Consider the following 18522-nt stretch of genomic DNA (forward strand, 5'->3'; position numbering starts at 1 on the left):
TCCGCATTTATGCTGGACATCCGAATCTGAGAGCTGCTCTTGCTCAGAATGGACAGTTGTGTCCCCCCGTTCACTCCGCTGCTCGCTAGAGAAGGATGGCGATGTTTGAAATCCACAGCAAAATACCGGTTGACTTTCCAGCTCCTCCATTTTCTCTTTATTTCTGATTGCACCTTTAGGGAGAAACTTCAAAAGGTCATTTTTTATGTACTTCGCCGCTCGAGGACATGCTGACAAGATATCAAGATTAGAAAAAACCCCACAATTCCACGGGATTGGTTTTTAAGGCTGTTGTTAAACTCCTCACTTCAGCAAAACCTGAAGTGGCCTCTGCAGGGCTGAAAGAGGTCCTGGCATGTGGTGGGAACTACAGCCCAGGTTCTGTGTGTCTGACTTCAGGTAATTTAGGATCAGCCCAGAGGTGCCCAGAACAAAGGCCTGTTCAACATTAACTCCAACAGGAGGGAAAAAAAAAACCACCCTGTTTTCATCAAAGGCCTAAAAAGGACCCAAAGAAACCAGCAAACAAAAGGTACTGGATGGATGGATGTCTCGGGGAAACTTTGCCTCCTGCTTTCTGATCCCTTCCGAGCACACACCAGCTCTGGGGTTCACAGACACCCTTGACACCCTCCCTTTCCTGACAGGGTTTTATGGGCACCCACAATGAATCAGCAAGAGTAAAATTGCAAGTTCAGTCAGGGAAGAAACAAATAATTCCACAGCTTTTGTTCTTTTCATCCATCACCAAGCTCCTGGCAATCCTGGTGGATGAACATGTGAGTATACAGAGATAAATTTGATAAAAGAAAGGATCTTATAAGCTCAGAGCAGCATTTACTTGGCCTTTTGCTCATTCCTGACAGTGGCCTGTGACACATTTGTGACTGAAAGAGTGCAAGAACAAGGAAATACGTAAAGAGATTTTCCCAGTATATTTTTCCAGTCTTCAATGAGCTGCTGTGACAAAGATCTTCTTCCTGGCCTTAACAATCATTACGAGATTGTCCTGGGCTAAAAGAGGTGTCAAAGTGGATCATCATAAGCCAAAACGCTAAAGAAGTGCTTTTACTGTGTGGGCAAAAACTACAGGGAGGAAAAATCCAACTGGAAAACTTGCATTCCCTTTCTACTGCCTCTAAATCCTTATTTTGGTTAATGTAAAAATTTGGTTAAATGTAAAATTAACCAAATTAACCTAGGTGGGAGATTCAGATATACAGAAACACCAGCTGGTGAATTAGGAGTACAACCTTTAATTCCAACAAGGCGTGATCCAGATCTCACCCATCTACTTGGGACTGACTGAGCCATGAATAACAATGTTCTCACAGCCCTGGGGGTCCTTTTAAAGTCACTTTGACTAAGGCCAGGAGCAAAAATGACCCCTAAATTTGTTTGAGGAGCTTGGAGGTTGTTAAGAATCACTGGGATCAAGGCACCCTCGAGGGGGGAACTTTTTTCCATTAGTTGAGAAAATAATAACCCCAGGTGTTCAGCTGGATAAACAAAGGCAGAGGAATCTCAATTTGCAGATCAGAACAGGTGAATCAGAAAAAAAAAAACAAAAACAACTGGTGTGGGAAGCTGACACCAGCAGCAGTTGCCACGTGCTGAGAGGAGTGGGAGGCTTGCAGGGTACCTGGGGAGGGTCTGAGGGGGTTCCTGGCATGCCTGGGGCCGTGTGTTTGTGTTGGGACCAGCTGGAAGGTGGCAGAAAAGAAGCTGAAAACACTTGGGTGGTGCCAGCAAGAGAGTCCAAGGGGCTTGTGAAAACTAGCGAAGGGTTTGACTCTGTTTCCTTCATCCTTCTCCTGGGAGAGCTGGTGAGATATAGGGTGGGTGATCTGCAAGATGGGAAGGAGGCCACACTCAGAGGGTGATGGACAAGGTTTTTCACTCAGGCTGGCACCCTGTCACTAGTGGGCTCCTCCAGGGACTGATCCTGGACCCCACACTGTCCAACACAGAACCATGGAATGGTCTGGGTTGGAAGGGACCTCAAAGATCATCCAATTCCACCCCCTGCCGTGGGCAGGGACACCTTCCACTAGCCCAGGTTGCTCAGGGCCTCATCCAACCTGGATGTGAACACTTCCAGGGATCCAGGGGCAGCCACAGCTTCTCTGGACAACCTGTGCCAGGGCCTCAATATCTTCATCACAATCTCAACCATGGGGTCCAAAGCACCGTCACCAGTTTGCCTGGTGACACCAAACTGGGTGGTGAGCTGGACATGTCAGGAGGAAGAGTCTCGTTATGGAGAGGACTGAACAGGCTGGAAGATTGGGCTGGCAAGAAAGGGGCAAAGTTTAACCAAGCAAGTGCCCAACTCCACCAAAACAGTGCCAAATTCCGAACCTGGGATGATGTTTCCAAAGAGGTCAGTCCAGAGCCCAGTTAGGGAGGGTTCATCTGGGCCATCACCTCTGGCATGGCCAACGTTTTGGTTTCATAAAGGCACCACACAGCCTCCTTTTTTTTTTTTTTTTTTTTTTTTTTTTTTTTTTTTTTTTTTTTTTTTTTTTTTTTTTTTTTTTTTTTTTTTTTTTTTTTTTTTTTTTTTTTTTTTTTTTTTTTTTTTTTTTTTTTTTTTGTGCTGAGAATTGTGAGGTTCAGCCTAAGGTATCAGGGAGGATGGCAAGGGATGAGTTAGAGGGAAGGTTCAGGACAGCAGTTACTCCCACGAGGAAATGAAATGAGGGTGACGGGTGAGGGAGGTGAAATATTGAAAGACTTACCTCCCCATTCAAGAAACAGTAGAGAACAGCAACAACAAAACCCTGGGAGAACGGGAAAGAAAAAAAAATAATGCAATTTATGCAAAAATAATGTAATTTATGAAAAAGTTAATGTAATGTAATCTAAATCCTGAAGGAATAACAGAAAATAGCAGGAGATAAAGCAGACAACCAACCAACCAACCCCAAAATCCCAGCACACAAAACACCCACGTGAATGAACAAAGACACACTCTGAGAACTGGGCATGCAAAGTATCTATGAAAACCCAGAGATTTCACTGTAACAAACCCAGGATTCACTGGATAATCACCTGGAAGGATCCCAGTCCCAGTTCAAACACCAGCCTCTCCCTCTTGCTGACGTTTTCAGGGGAAAAAGCGAAGACTGTGTAGTGAATTCCGAACAGGGGGATGAGCAGCAGCGTGGAGCGAGCCAGCCTCCTGCCACAACACAGGGGAGGAAAGAGCTTTAATGCAGCCTAACTCGGGCTGCAATTAAAGAAGAAAGCATCAAATATCTCGCTGACTGACTTTTGGGAAACACACACACTGCAGGGTTATACAAACAAACACAGCACATCCCTGTTTGTTCCCTGAGAGGGATTTCACACACACTGCAGTCTGCTCCCACCTCTGCCACACTGCTATGAGGATGGCACATTAATAATGATTAATGCTCTCTTCTCTTATTTTAATTTGTGTTGTTATAAGGAGGAATTTCTTCCTATTGTGCCCAAAAATGAGGAGGGGAATCTTGCTAAGGATTCAGGCTGCTACCACAGCACAATTATAAACCTTAATCCCAATGGAGTGTCTGAAACCACTTTTTATTCCTATTATTATTATTCTTTTGTGTGTGTGAATTTTTTTCTGCATAGCAAAAGAATTCCCAAAGAACCAGACAAATAAAACCAAAAACCCAACAGCCACACAAATAAAGCTAAAATTCCTGTATGTTCTCCTTCTTGTACTCATGACTATTCCTCAAGGTTCTTGATTTTGGTCTCATTTGTACTGTTGGGAAGCGAAGTGCTATTCCACTGTTTAACTTCTTTCCACCACTTTAAGATAAAGAGATTTCAGAGGGAAAGCAGGCTCAGTAGATGTAAATAAAAGGGCTGGAAATAAATGCATGTAAGCAATCAACTGAGGAAATTCCCCAAAAACAAGGAGGGGGGCAGCAAAGACTTGTGTATGTTTTGGTCAGTGCCATTTGCTGATTGAGCAGCGAAAAAAAAGCCAAAGAGAAAGCAAATGTTGATTTAAAAAAAAAAAAAAAAGGAAGTGCTCTTTTAAAAGCAAAGTGACCTGAAGTCACCTCCAGGACATTTTCAAAGGGTTGGAGTATCACTGATTACATCCCAGCAAGTTCAGAAGGTAGAGGGAGGACAAAGGAAGGTTGAAAAGCCGTGGAGGTTTTTCTGAGGGCTGCACACTTTTGGAAATTTAAATATTCACTCTGCTTTTATCTGCAGGGACACATTAGAATTTGCCAATTCATGCTCGAGGATAACCCAAAATGATGTGTTGGCCTTACTGAAAGTGAAAATTTAATTAATACATCCCCAAGAGCTCTGAACATGTGACGCTGTCCCCAGCACCTGTAAATGGGACATCAGGGCACTGCTGGTGTCTCTCAGTGAGACTCTGGGCATTATCAGAGATAAACACATCCCAACCCTCGCCTTGGGACTGCACTGAACACGCCTGAGTCCCAAATCTGATGGACACCAACCCTTGAGTCTCGGTGAAAGACCCCAAAAAGTAGAGAACACAGTTCTTGGGAGTTGTCAAGTAAGACAAAACTGACCAAAAGTTTTTTTTAAAAAAAGAGAGGACCAGACTTGGAATAGGTCGATGATCATACAGAGTGTTCAGCTTTGATGATGTCTAGAAAAGTTAATCTGTACAGGACTGAGCCAGTGTAATGGAATAAAAGAGCTTTTGGGGTCCCTTCTAGTCCTTTTTCTCTGTGATCTGTACTCTGGTTAATTCAAATGGAAAGAAACACTGAGGAGAAGCTTACAGAACAAGATTATCTCTATAGTAAAGAATGGGCCTTAAACTAATCATGGAATTTAAAAAAAAATCAAATTAAAGGTGGTTAACTGGACAAAGAAGCGCCATCTCTCAAAATCTGTTATCCTTTATATTCAGAATTAATGCCAACAATAACAAAATTCTTATTTTGATCGAAAAGTCAGAATAGAATTGTCTCTTAGTGTTTTCTATCTCCCTGCACTCCTGGGAGGTTAATTTTGGGAAAGATGGAGAGGAAGTCTTTTTCTATTGTCAGTTTTGTGGCATTAATTACACCTAATTAATCACACCATTGCTTTGTAGGATCTTGAAGTCTAATGCCATAATAAAATTATTTTGAGATGCTGTCTTCAGTTCTGTCGTGGGAGTCAGGAAGAAAATACGTTAAAGGTAAGAAGCAACAAAGTTTGTAGATTATGAAGATCAATAAAGAGGAAAAGCAGATTTCAATTATGGGAAAAAACTGAGAGATATTGCTGACTGTAAGATGATGATGAATTGATTTTTTTTTTTCCAAGATTAGGAAGGAAAAAGATAAAGCAATTTTTGTGAGACGTGTAAGTTTAGGGAAAATGAAAATGTTGAAGGAGACTGGAATTCTCAGGAGTGTAACAGCCAAAGAGATTCATCCTCTTTTCTTCCTACGCTTTTTCAAGCAGACAAGAAACTTGTGGGATGGATCTGAAAGCTCTGAGGACAATAAGCACTCAGTTAGGATCAAGCTGTCCCTTTAGAAGACAGTGTTCTTCAGAAGGTCTAGTGAAAGCCTTGTTTGCATTCCAACAGGCAGAGAAAAGCCTTAAAGTTATTTAAAAAAAAAAAAACAACACAAGTTGCATTTCAGTTCCTGTTGAGATTGACATTTTATTTTTCAGCTGTTGTTGTGCTTAAAATAAATTTAAACACGAGATTTTCTCCACTGGCTTGGCTGTGAATGTGCCCTTTCCATGAAGGGTGTTGGTACAAACACACACAGGTGTTGGTGTCCTCTGTTTTTCCTCACTCCTCTCCTGAATTATGAAAAGATCTCTTAATACTAAGAGGAAAAGAAGGTAGAAAGGTTTTCTAACTTCCACCAGTATTTGAAGGGACCATGTTTTTATTTTTCCATTGTGCATCCACACTTATGGAAAGTACTGAAGTGTCTGTGGATACCATAAAAGACAAAAGTGGGCATAAATTGGAAATTAAAATGCACAGGACATTGCTTTGTTGAGTAGAACTTCCAGTTATTTCTACTGAATATTTCAGTGTGTTTCTATTCCACATTTTAAAACAGGTTTCTAGAAGACTGATTAATGCTGTGATTAAACACAATAACTGCACGTCGGATTAAAAAAATAACATTTTGATCAACTGTGCAAAGGGGGACAAGGACCAGTGGGTTCTAAATGGTCTAAAAAGGTTCCTCCACCTCTGCTGAAAGGGCTGTGACAAAGATATTTCTCCAGACTCAGAAACTGCAGCTCCAAGTGCAAGAAGTGCTGAGCTGGGCGTGTGACGGTGCCATCTGAAAGGAGTGGGGACCATCAGGTGGCCTCCACATCAGGGGACCTGCAGCTCCAGGAGGAACTGAGTAAGGAAATTTGGGATTATCATTCTGCTTTCTGTGAAGATGGTGGTTTAGAGGTTACTCTGCCATCAGTTGCACTGAGGATGTGTCTCGTGCCAGCGAGCTGTTCAGATTAAAAGCTGAGTCTGAAGTGGAATGCTTGGATCAGATATAAACTTTTGCAATGAAGGCATCAAGTTCTGTAGTCATGTAAAGCAACATTCACCTCACCGAGGTTGGGACGTACAGAAAGGTAGGTATTGATCATGAAATTATTAAAATGATGTCTCTAAATTCAGTGTGGAGAAAAATGCACTTTTAAGGGCCTAGTTCTTGCCTGCTGTAGGTGTATCTTTAAGAAGAGGTGACTCCCGTTGTAAACCATGAGTATGTGCTGAATCCATCTACTGATGTACATATTGACTAATGCTGTGAGATATCTGCAATGATGACATCTAATTTTAGTTAAATTAAATCCACGTTTACACTCCCTTCATTGCCTGTCAAGAGTAAGAAGCACTTACACACCAGGACAAATCACCTGCCCCTCAGGAAGTTCTTATCACATCCTAAATCTACCCATTGACCCCGAAGGGAATCTGGCCCGAGTTTGCCACGTAAATTGCTGCCCTGTAGACTTGTGAAAGTTCAGATGAGAAGAATCCAATTTTTCCTGGCCAAATGCACCCATCCATCATCTCAGTGGGGAGCATGTGCAGAAAATAATCCTGACAGTATTTCAGGTAGAAGGATAAAGAGCAAACCGTGAAGGTACAGGATGGCATTGCTGATGAAATGCTTGATACAGCTCGTGTTTAATAAACTGAAGTATCTATTTGACCACAAAGCTGTTAAACATACTTAACATGACTTTCAGGAACCTCAGGAATCTCCCTGACAGATACATGCTTTTCGCAAAATTAGGTCTGCAGGATCACTTCCAAAATACCTGAGGTAACACCTGGACACACCAAGTGATTAGAGCTTTTTAATTTTCCCCCGCACAAACCACATCTTCAGGCTAAGAACTTGAAAAAAGGGGCATCTTGCTGAGACTTTCATATTTTAACACCAAAAAAATCAGGTTTAAATACCTCCTGTTTAGGCCGAACTCTCCTTGCCTTTGAGCAGGTAGAGCCTTTCACCTGAGACAGCTGTCACTGTCCCATCTTTCTAAAACACTGCATTTGATGTGACATTTATTTCTCTGTGAAATCCCAACATGATGTCTGTGCTACATCAGGGTGTCAGCAGTGAACTTAAATCCCCTCCTAACTGTAGGTCAATTTTTACCTAACTGCTCTTAGCCTTCAGCTTCTCTCAGTGTAGAAGGTAAAGATGCTAATTATTCTTTTATTCTCTATTTATATTATTTTCACAATGTCAGTCTTCTGCTTGACTGTTTTGAGCATCTTCATTGGTCTGTTTCTTGAGGAGATGTAAAATCACTGAGAAAATTCACTTTTATGGGTTTTTTTTCTAGCTAAAAAGACATGACTAAATATCTATTTAAGTTACAAACCAACCTCTTTTCCTTAACGGTGTAAAAAATAATTACTAAGGATTCCTTAACAAAACCCTGGAGTGTTGGGTCTGGTTTGAACTTATAAAAGTGCTGCGAAATTCAGGAGACAGACCATCAGAAAACCTACTTATGATAGATTTCTGAAAGATGCACCTCGTCTAAACAAAATATCTAAACATCCTTAATAATTCTATGAACCCACAACACTTGTGTGAAGCAAGGGGTGAGGTGGACTATGGAAACGTGATTAATTCACACTCTCTAAGCTGAATGGCTGAATTTACTCACTCTTCTGGATGCCCCACTCTCCATGGGCGAATATTTGATAATTTGACTTCAACTTGATGATCTTGGTCTTTTCCAACCTTAATGATTGTGTGATTCTGATTGCTGACTAGACACAATCTATTTTGATATTGGGTTAATCTCAACCTTTCCTCACCCCTGGGTGTTTACTAAAATAACTTCACTCAGTTTTATTCCTCTCTATAAAAGATGTTTTATTCCCACTGAGAGTCTGATTGACTCAATCTTGCCTAGTGCATGTTTTTCTAACACACTTTCAGGTGAAACATTTCCTCTCAGCACGAAGGTGCTGATAATAAAGATAATAAAGAGCAGCTATTTATTATTTATTAACCCCAAACCATAAACAGCATCAGCCATAAGTAAAAAAAAAAAAATTAAAATAAAATATTAAAATAACCTTCAAATCCTCAATCGTGGGGCATCAGCAAAAAGCACAGAACAAGAACAACAAAAAAATTCTCCATGCAACAAGAACTCAATGAATGCTTGCTCTGCACTTGCTACCCCTCTGCTCTTATCCATTCATTTCATTGCAACATGCTCATACAAACACAGGAATGTCACAGGAGTGTGAACACTTACAGGGTAATGGTTGATAGTTCTGACATCTTGCAAGAGTGCTGGTTAGCCCTCTTAGGCTTACAGTAGCATTTCTGAACGCAGCTGCTAAATACGACAAGATTAGCAATTTTTTTTTTTTATTATTATTATTTTTTCAATTTTTTTTTTGTTTGTTTGTTTGTTTTCAGCATCTCGTGAACAAGGCCAAGGAAGGTCACTGACAACACATTTCATGAGACACATCACAAAGATGGAAAGCAGACACCACAGACAGCACAACCCAGCTGCTTGACTGAAGCAAAAAAGAAAACTCAAAAATCGAACTGAAAAGGCGCTGGCTTTGGCTGGTGAATTTACAGGTAGGTTTGAGCACAAGCCCAAAGCTGAACGACCTGAGGGCAGCGTTAGGCACCCAAAATACACACGGCCTTCGCAGCCTGGGGTTGGACAGAGGGTCACAGAACGATCTGCTGGATGGGAGTTGACTGCATGCTCGTGGAGGACAGCCAGGTGGGAACACGGACTCGTCGGATGGTGGGCAGTGGAAGGGGAAGGTGGGTCAGATGTCCCTCATTTTCGGGTGGGGGTACCCAGGGTTTGTGGATCCCTATTTCCCACATCTTTCTTGATGATGGGGAGGGAGTTCAGTGTGGAAACTGCAAGGCTGGCTGGTAATTTGGACGTAGCACTTATTTTTTTTGTCACACACACTGAGACAAAAGCAGCAGGTGCATAAACTGTGTGTAACCAGACCCGTGATCCCTATTTGTTGTGTCCCAGAAAAAGCTGCTATGGAGAACTGGGGTGGGGAGTTGTCACATTTACAACCAGCCAGAGAGAGGTTAATTTAAATAAGCCCCCAAGAAGGGCAACCTGAAACACAGGAAGGCGTTTGGAGGGATCTTGTAACAGATTTTATGGCTGAAAAGCGTGAAAATTGAAAATAGGGATTTCTTGTGGACTCTAAAGGGGAGATTTTTTGTTTTGCTTTGAAGACATGGTTGGTTTGGCGGGGTTCAGCTCGGGGAAGATTGGATGTTTACAGTATAAATGTCTGAGTAAACTGGAAATCCTCATCCTTTGAGAATCATCAGAGAGAATAAGTAGTTGAGAGAGAAATGCAGTTCTTGGCCAGGGTACATCCAAGCTGTCTTAGATGCCCACTTTAGGATGGGATGAACAGCACACCCAACACCACCGAGTACCCTGACTGATCTCCATTAAGTATAAAGGACAATATGATGATTTTTAAAGCAATTGCCTTCAGGGCAAACATCTGATTTTGTCCCAACAAACCAAACTCTGTCTCTCCTGCTCTGCTTAATATGCACAGTCTAAGATTTATGTTCACCTAAGCACAGATGGAAGATGGAGCTTGTAAGCTGAACAGTAAAACAGAATAAATTGAAAACACACTCATTTTCTCCCCACTTTTAACTCCTTTAAGTCAATCCTTGTTACTAGAGAGATTGTTTTTTTTTTTGTTTGGTTTTTGTTTTGTTTTGTTGTTTGTTTGTTTGTTTTTTGTTTGTTTCTTTTTGGGTAATCAAAAACCATGTTGTTCTTCAATATTATAGTATAAAGGCTGGAAATAATACAGTGCTTGTGGCATGCACACATCCAGCAAATAGGAATCCTAATCATGTTTCGACTTGTAAAATGAATTCGGTTCTTGGATGATGCTCAGGAAGCAAATTTGAAAATGACTGTTCCTTTTACAGCATCACTTCTGGGAGAAATTTTTTGCCCCACCTCTGTTTTTCACAGAGCTGAGTCGGGGATTAATTGTCAGCTAAACCTGATCAAAAACCAAGGAGGGAAATTTTAAGGTTAATTCAATTTTATTATGACTGAGACTTTCGGAAGTGATTATGGGTTTTGAGCGTCTCACTCAGTGTTTTAATCACCTGCTTGTTCTGAAACACGTTTTTTCACACCAGTTTTTACCACAAGGGGGCTGCTCAGCCTCAGTTAAGAAAAAGTACCTGGGAAGGCACTTCCAGGCACAGAACCTGAAAACGAAGCATTTAAAAATCAATAATAACTTTGGAAACTCTTAGTCATGGGGTGTTGTAGAGATTTGTGTTTTTCAATTATATATTTAATGTTGCCATGGAAATATGGGAAAAAATTCCCCCCCCAAGTTTACTGCTTGTGCTCTGTTTCATTTGACAGGGATTGATTGTTTAAATAATTTTTTCTTGTGAACAGACCAACATGACAGCACTTGCTAGAATTATCAAATAGGACAGGCTTGATTTTGAAATTAATATCTAAGAATTAAGTGCTGCTCCCAACTCGAGGAGGGGACATTTCCACACAGGTTTCTGATGAAAAACTGTGAGCACTTCTTAGGAGAGTTAATGTTTTTTTTTTTTTATTTCCATCCTTTCTATTTTAGGTATAATCATCTCTCTGATGTTAGATATCGTATATTGGCCCAAAATCTTAAAAGTCCAGATTTTAGAGAAGCTTTCTTTCCTTCCTCCCTTTATAAATAAACTGGAGTTATTTCTTATCAAAATAGAGACGTTGATGGAGGGAGAGGGAGAAAGAGAGAAGAGACAGAGGAGGCAGAAACTAGAGAGGAATGCGAAGGAGGGAAAAAAAAAAAAATCAGACAAATAAGAGAAAATTAATCGAAATGAGACCATGGATATCAAAAAACACTGCAGGACTCAGGGCAGGATCCTCAGACCTCTGTGGGCACAGACACAGAACGGGTTTGGTCACGTCCGACTCTCCGTGTCCGGAGACAGATCCCGACTGAGCTATCACCTCCGAGCCACTCAATCATGGCAAGAACAGGGACTTCCAGGCTGAGCTGGGCTGTGTGACAGAGGCATCTGAGACACACGGGATGCAGTGCCCGACGGGGGGGTGCCCCGGGCTCCCGGTTTGACCATAAGACGACGACTGGACCGCTTGGGGTAAATACGAGACTTTAGACAGCTAAAGGCAAACGAGCCGAGTCTCACCGCACGTGTCCCGGGCACGGGCTGCAGCTGCATCTGGGAGGAAGAGGGAGGGTGCTAGGGTGGAAGGGGAAAGAAAAGGTTAAACATTCCCAGGATTCAGTGATGTGGCTGAAGGCCACCTTATCAGACCCAACACCTTGACGGCGGCGATGCAGATGAGAGAGGACACAAACCGGAGGCAAAAAGAGTCGCAATTTGGTTCTAAAGGCTTCATGGGCTCCTCAGGGGGGCTCAAAGGGAAGTAAAACGAACATGCTGATCCAGGGGAATGAAGTTATGCTGCATTATCCATAAGGACAATGGTCAGGGTTCTGAATTTAGGTCTCTACCAACAGTGACAGAATTTGGGGCTTGTCTCCGAATACGCTGCAAGGGAATCCTTTGGGAAACACAGGAAAGGTGGAACTTGAGTCATGCAAATAAAAACTGTGCCTCATTAAGGGTCTTTGTGCTCCCTGCTTGAGTCATTCCATGTAACTTCCCTATGGACAGGATTGGCCACCGTGTAAGTAGGAGGAGAAGGAATGTAGAAACAAATCAGTGAAATAAAGTATTGAAAATACAGTAAAAAGTTAACCAAAGGGAGAGGAGAAAGATTGTATGGGAGAGAGAGGAGAAAACTGAAAATTGCACCCACATAATCCATTATTTATGCCACATACCTGCTGTTACCCTCAGCTGGCACTGTTACAGGTTGGGGGACTTTCCCTTCTTACTCAGTAGCTGAGGAATTGCTGACAATGGACTTCTTTCCTGGCCAATCCACCGACTACACTCACAAACCCTCTGGACTTACAGATCAAATGTAAAGAGTTTGGAAACCTGAACTTGTTCTGTGAGCAGGAAACAGACTCTGCAATTCCACCCCACTGCAGTGACTGCAGGTCTGACCCAGCACGTGCAGGTCGACTCATTGACCCCTCTCATCCACACACAGACTCAGCTCCTCAGCAAAATTGTCATTTAGTTCCATCCCATCTAATTTTTGGAGTCACCACACAGCTGGGTGCTTTTCACCTTGTTACCCCATGCCAGCTTTGCAGTCAGTGGTGAGAAACAGACCCTAAATTGAGATTTACCTGACCTGCTTTAAACATCTTTTTTAGAAATTAAATAAGTTGTACTAAGGGTTTCATTCTCTGGATTGGGTAGATCTCTATTGACTGTGGAAGTAGCCCAGCACCATTGTCTTATTAAACCACGTGGATCCTGTGCTGTCCTGCTAAAAGTACAACCACTGTTGTGCCATTCACGAAAAAAAAGGAAAAAAGAAGAAAAAAAGGAAACTGTTTCTCTAGTCTTTAACTGAAAACAAATCCAAAATTCTCACTCTTGTTACCCAGAGCTCTACTTTTCACTGCTAACACCACCAAACTTAGAGGCTAAATCTGAATTACTGCTTGCAGATCAATGCTCTGACTGAAAAATGAATGTTTAACCAATACGAACTCAGACAAGAACTTTTTGTCCACAAAATCTGACCTTTGAGCAGATCTGAGGCTTGAAGATGAAATGGAATGGTCAAAGAGAGCCAAAAAATCATGTGTACAAAAAATCATTCTTGTCTTTGCTGACTTCTACAGAGTGGTCATTAAAAGCTGGAGAAAACCATTGGAATACCCAGAGCTCAGCTAATGAAGAGATAAAGTTTAATATTTGCCTTTGCTCCAGAGAATAAAGCTGGAAGCAGAGAGCAGAATGTTTCCATGAAAACCATCTTTAAATGAACTGCAGCTTCAGGGTTACGTGTCCTGATCCTTCCTCTGCAGTAAATCAGGAGCTTTACCAAGCTGGGTTATTCCCATTCCACAGACACTGTGGGATAATCCTGCTGGAAGTGCAGTAACCTAAATGCAGTGCAGCAGGCAGGAGAACGTTTAAAGAGAAAAAATGCACCAGGGGAAATGAGATTCTTAAGTGGTTTTGAGTGTAGCTTTGCTGGTTTGGAATGAGGAACCTGCACATCCAAAGCCAGACAGGAATATCTGAGAACGTGGTTTAGCTAGTTGTCCTCAAAACAAAACGAACCCCCAGAGGATTTTTTGTCCCAGCCTGCCACAAGGAGGGATTTTCCAGGCAGGTTTTGGTCCTGTCAGCTCAGTGTTGGGATAACTACACTGAGTTTATGTAATTTGCAGCTCTGAAGCTTCAGTTACGCTGTTTTGACTCACCTGCCTCACAAATCACGCGATATTGCTGCAGTCAAGGCTTCGAGTTATAAAACATCTCTACAACCCTCTTTAATGAAAAAAAAAAAAAAGAGAGCATTGCCTTTGCTGAGAGAACCTAGGCTTGCAGACATTTAAGCAGCTGAACAGCTCCAGTGTTTTCATTGGAAACATAAAGAGGAATTTCAGTTTGGAACTCTCTCAGTAGTGACGCAGGTGGGCAGCAAATGAGGTGCCAAGGCTGTGGTGTGGACCTCAGGCACAACTTTGGCTTGGTTCCTGTCTTGAGGTGGTTTACATTTGATTAAGCCACCTTCCCTGACACTTAATTCAACATTAAGCCACTGTAAACTGGTGGCCTTTGAGGGTGTACTTGTACTCTCCAAGGCAGGGAGAGTTTGTTCCTGGAAAATTACCTTGCACCAATCAGTTCCTTTTACAGCAGTGTTACTTATAAGATCCTCACTAGAAGTTCATCCCTCCAGATCAAAAGACCATCTGCACTGGGACAGCACCATCTTTCTTGCCCCTTCCATACCTCAGGCTATGGCCTTGCATGGAGCACATCCTAATAACTCCTCAGATGGCAAACTGAACCCCCTGGATGTGAAACCTGCCAGTTGCTGAAGTCAGACACAATAAATCAACGTCAAGGAGAAGCAGAGACACTGAGGGGGATGTAAACTCCTTTTCTTTCCCATATAACAGAGGTAAAAATATGAATGGCAGCAAAAAGTAAATGGAAGACCACGGATGCTGCTGTGCATCAGGCTTTGGTGTAAATTGAAAGCACGTTCAAGATCAGAGATGTCAGAATTACCCCCCATTTCCTGCAGTCTCACCACAACTGAGGCACGACCAGTTGCTTCAGCTCCACCTTTATCTTTACTCTGAGTAACTGATTCAAAGAATCAGAGGTGCAAACTGACTGAGGGAGAAATAAATGTTCAGATCCATCCCTTTCAGTCTAACAGGGGGTTCCAAACAGCAGACCATGAGCAACGTGGGAGGGAGGGGGCAAACCAGCCACAACGGTCTAATTTGGATATTCCCAAGTTAATTCTCAGTTTGAATCTTCTGAAAATGTTTCTCAATCTCCAAAGCCATTATCTTCGAGGGTATGCAAGGAAGCTGCTCTGCTAAAAGACGCTGCACCCACATCCAGGGGTAACTGGTAAAGACGCGTGGCCTCAGGCACTGCATCTTCCCTATCCCGCCCATCTCCATGACAACTGAAGCTTGTCAATACAGATCAAAGTGAGGTTACCCACTCTGACGAAGTGCAGTGACTTCAGAAAGGTATTTGAGTTCCGTATCACATTTTCCTTACCAAAGCTGCCTGATTTGTGCTAATCGAGCGCGTGGCAACATTTACAAGGTTACAGCGAACTGAGTTGAGTGCAGCCACTTCCCCAGTGCAGCCAAGAGGCTTTATCCTGTGCACATTGCTAAAGCAGTTGTGGCCTTCTGAACAGCAGTGCTGGAACCATTTGAGATAAACATATAGAGAGAATTTCAGGCAGTTTGTGCGTGGGCAAAGCCCTTCGTTTACACAGGCACCCCACAGATGTAAGCACTTCCAGAGAAATCCCACTGGCTTCAGCTTCAGGGTGCTGGGAGTTCTGTTCCCTGCCACTCGTGGCAATCAAGCCACGATGCTTTAGCACTGCCTTTGAAAGATGTTTGGATCTGAAATTTCCACATAAAGGCCACCAACGTTTCAATGGGAAGTCTAAAGACACGATTTAGCCTTTTTTTTTTTTTATTGGATGCCTAAAATTCTTTGGAAACAGAGGCTGTTGGGACTAATCCAACCCTGGATAGAAGTGAGAGCCCATCAAGCTTTACTGTGCCTTCTTAAAAAAAAAATTGAAAAAACTCCATTTTTCTAAAGAGAATTGCACTGTAGGATAAAACCTGGCTTTGCTCTCTCCCTCACTGACCTGCTCAACTCCTTGATCTTTCCAGAGAAGGACCATCTTTTAGTGGCTTCTCTTTCAATGCAAAAAAATGCTCTTTTTCGATTCATGACTTGCTCTTGGAACAGATGGGAAGGGGAAAGTCTGTGCCTTGCTCTTTCAGAACACAACCTGTGGACAAGGAGCTTTGATCTCTGAGGCTGCCACAGGTGGTGGAGCCAAGCAGAAGTTTCACTATCAGACAGTTCTGAGACATGAAAGGCAGAGATCCGAATAGCAGCTGTTCCATCAACCACAAAAATCAGCCTCGTATCCTCTCCTCTGCCTGCATATCCATTTAAACCATAAAACTGCCCATAAAAATACCCTCCAGCCACCTGCAAAGCAGTGTTTAAAGACAGTCATCCTATTTTTCAGTATTACTGCAAAACAGAAAATAAGAGGAATCAGCCTCCATCACCCAGACATCACCTGTGCAGGCCAAGGCACGTGGCCTTGCAACCTAAAATCCACCTTCTAAGGGTTTCCAAATAACAGAAGCAGAACACTTTTTATCATTGCATTCACCACAATCTTGTAACCACAAGAAATGTTTTGAGATCCGTGATTTCAAAATCAGATCCTGTCCAGTGCTCATTTATCAATGGACATGAATGGATTTTCCTCTATGAATACTGATTTTCTCTTCTGGAACAAACAAAACCACTTTCAAGGGGGACACAGTTTTGGGTCTAATCTCATCACTGGTGTAGGAATGTAAATGATGCATTCTGGATGAAAGGACAGTGTTTAGGCCAGGAAGGTAGATTTGACAGTCAAAGATTCATTGTCCTCTACCTGCCTCAGGCACCTGGAGGATTTTTGTACCCCCTTTTGTGCATCATACCCTCAGCTGTTCAAGGGCAATAACAGCCCACGGGAACATTATAAACACACTGAATATTCTGTGCTGTTTGCTGTTCCAGCAGCTGACACCACAGCAAACCTAGAGCTAGATAATCAAAGCAGAATGGAGCTTCTGATGACTTTATCCCAAAATAAATAAAGAAATCCCTGGCTAATGACACTTCCTAATCACGGTACACAGCCCACATGCTCTTACATTCCTAACGAGTGCACTCGATTTTTTTTCCAAGCCCTACCTGAAAAGATTTGGCACAAATTAACACCTCCTTCCCCTCCAAAAAAAAATTGCAAAACAGAAACAAAAAAAACCAAACCAAGATCTGAAATAGTAATTTGCCTTGGGCAATGTACAGGAAAAGTGTCGTAGCTGTGGACGAGCTTTAAATAAACCCATCAAAAATTAGTGTCGGTCAAAGCAGCAAATGCCTACTCCCCTGGCATTTCTTAGAAATCAGAACTCCTTGATCATCGTGCGCTGATGCCAAAGGCCCATCATCTACGTTTTTCCATCGCATTTTCATGCGGTTGGGAGAGGATTCACCCCGGGGGCACCATTTCCTTTGGCCGCTGCTTTGTCGGGCCCTCCAGCCCAACAAATGGAAGTGCCACGCTAAAGAACGCGCTGCCCATCCAACACCTGCCATTTCCCTGCCAAAAAGAAGGAGCCTTTTGGCAGGAAACCCCCTGTGGATAAGCACTGACGGTCTGAGTGCTTGCAGTGAGACGAAAGCAGCAGCGGAATGACCCACCGAGCTGGCTGGTGGCTTTGGAGGTGAAGTGCAGAGGAGTGTTGTTTACCAAAACATCCGTGGCGCCCTGCCCTGACCCTTTAGGTTGCACCAGAGGGAAAAATCATACCTACCTATGGTATATGCCATGATTCTCCTTTCTCTCCAGCAAGATGCTGAGTGGAGAAATGACGTAGACCTGAATTAGCTACGTTATTTGTGGGCTTTGTTTTCTTTTCACTGAGCTTTCGACATGTGAGAGAAAATGTGTGAAGAATCTGTTGAAGCAAAAAGCAGAAACAAGCTCCCCCCCTCCCAAATTACACTATTCATGATAAGCTGGAAATAATAATAATAAATTAAAAAAAGAGGATTTTTTTTTCAGTTTGCATGTGCTTGATCCTTGAAGATGAGCGAATAAGCAAAGACTTGATGGGAATGTGTGGGTCTTTTTAATCTTCAGGGTTATTCCAGCATGCAGCTACTTCATGCACACCTGAGAAATGCTCTGGTTATGGCAGTGGTGCTGTTGGATGATTTTCTCTCTCTAGTGAATATTTCAGCAATGCTGGTGGAAATAACAGCGTGGATTTAAGCTTCGAGTGGGCATTTCTGTAGAAATCTGGCTTTTCTGGGGGGGATGAATGTGCTCTCCCTATGTCAACTTGACCAAAACCAAGATGCCTGAGAGCAGATCCTAACACAGTAGGTTACACATCATTGACAGGATTTTTCATGGTAAAAACAGTGAAGCCTTGTCAGATCAATTTGTTATAAAATCCCAGGGAAGGAACTGATATATAATAAATCCAGGCAAATAACGTGGAGCCCTGTGTGCTGAGCCAGGGGTTGCAGGGTTGTGAATGTGTGTTTGCGGTCCCCAGAGCTGTGACATCACACTGGATTCATGAGACTTTCAGCAGGTGGTGCAACTGTCCTAAAAAAAACCTGCTACTTCTCCCAAGTATTTACAGACTGCAGTTGGAGATGGCTGAAAATCAGGTGGTTCTTTCTGTTGGGCAGCAGGTCAGGTATAATCTAACTGGGTGGGAAACACAGGTACCAGTTCAGGACATGGCCATTTGTTCTATAA

The 18522-nt window shown here is 42.6% G+C and overlaps 1 protein-coding gene across 1 annotated transcript in view; it reads right to left on the minus strand.

Annotated features, from left to right (window-relative positions):
- Positions 1 to 18522, minus strand: part of LOC114070473 (pituitary adenylate cyclase-activating polypeptide type I receptor-like) — a 51011-nt gene that overhangs the window by 11132 nt on the left and 21357 nt on the right. The window contains exons 11-15 of the mRNA XM_027907910.1: positions 11709 to 11762; positions 8752 to 8835; positions 3055 to 3184; positions 2742 to 2783; positions 6 to 173 (exon numbers count right to left, since the gene is read on the minus strand). Coding sequence (XP_027763711.1) covers positions 6 to 173; positions 2742 to 2783; positions 3055 to 3184; positions 8752 to 8835; positions 11709 to 11762 — 478 coding nt within the window. The remainder of the gene's footprint in view (positions 1 to 5; positions 174 to 2741; positions 2784 to 3054; positions 3185 to 8751; positions 8836 to 11708; positions 11763 to 18522) is intronic.

The sequence above is a fragment of the Empidonax traillii genome, unplaced genomic scaffold, assembly GCF_003031625.1.
Source record: "Empidonax traillii isolate 1590-97213 ecotype Southwest subspecies unplaced genomic scaffold, ASM303162v1 scaffold1571:size89900, whole genome shotgun sequence".
Lineage (NCBI taxonomy): Eukaryota > Metazoa > Chordata > Aves > Passeriformes > Tyrannidae > Empidonax > Empidonax traillii.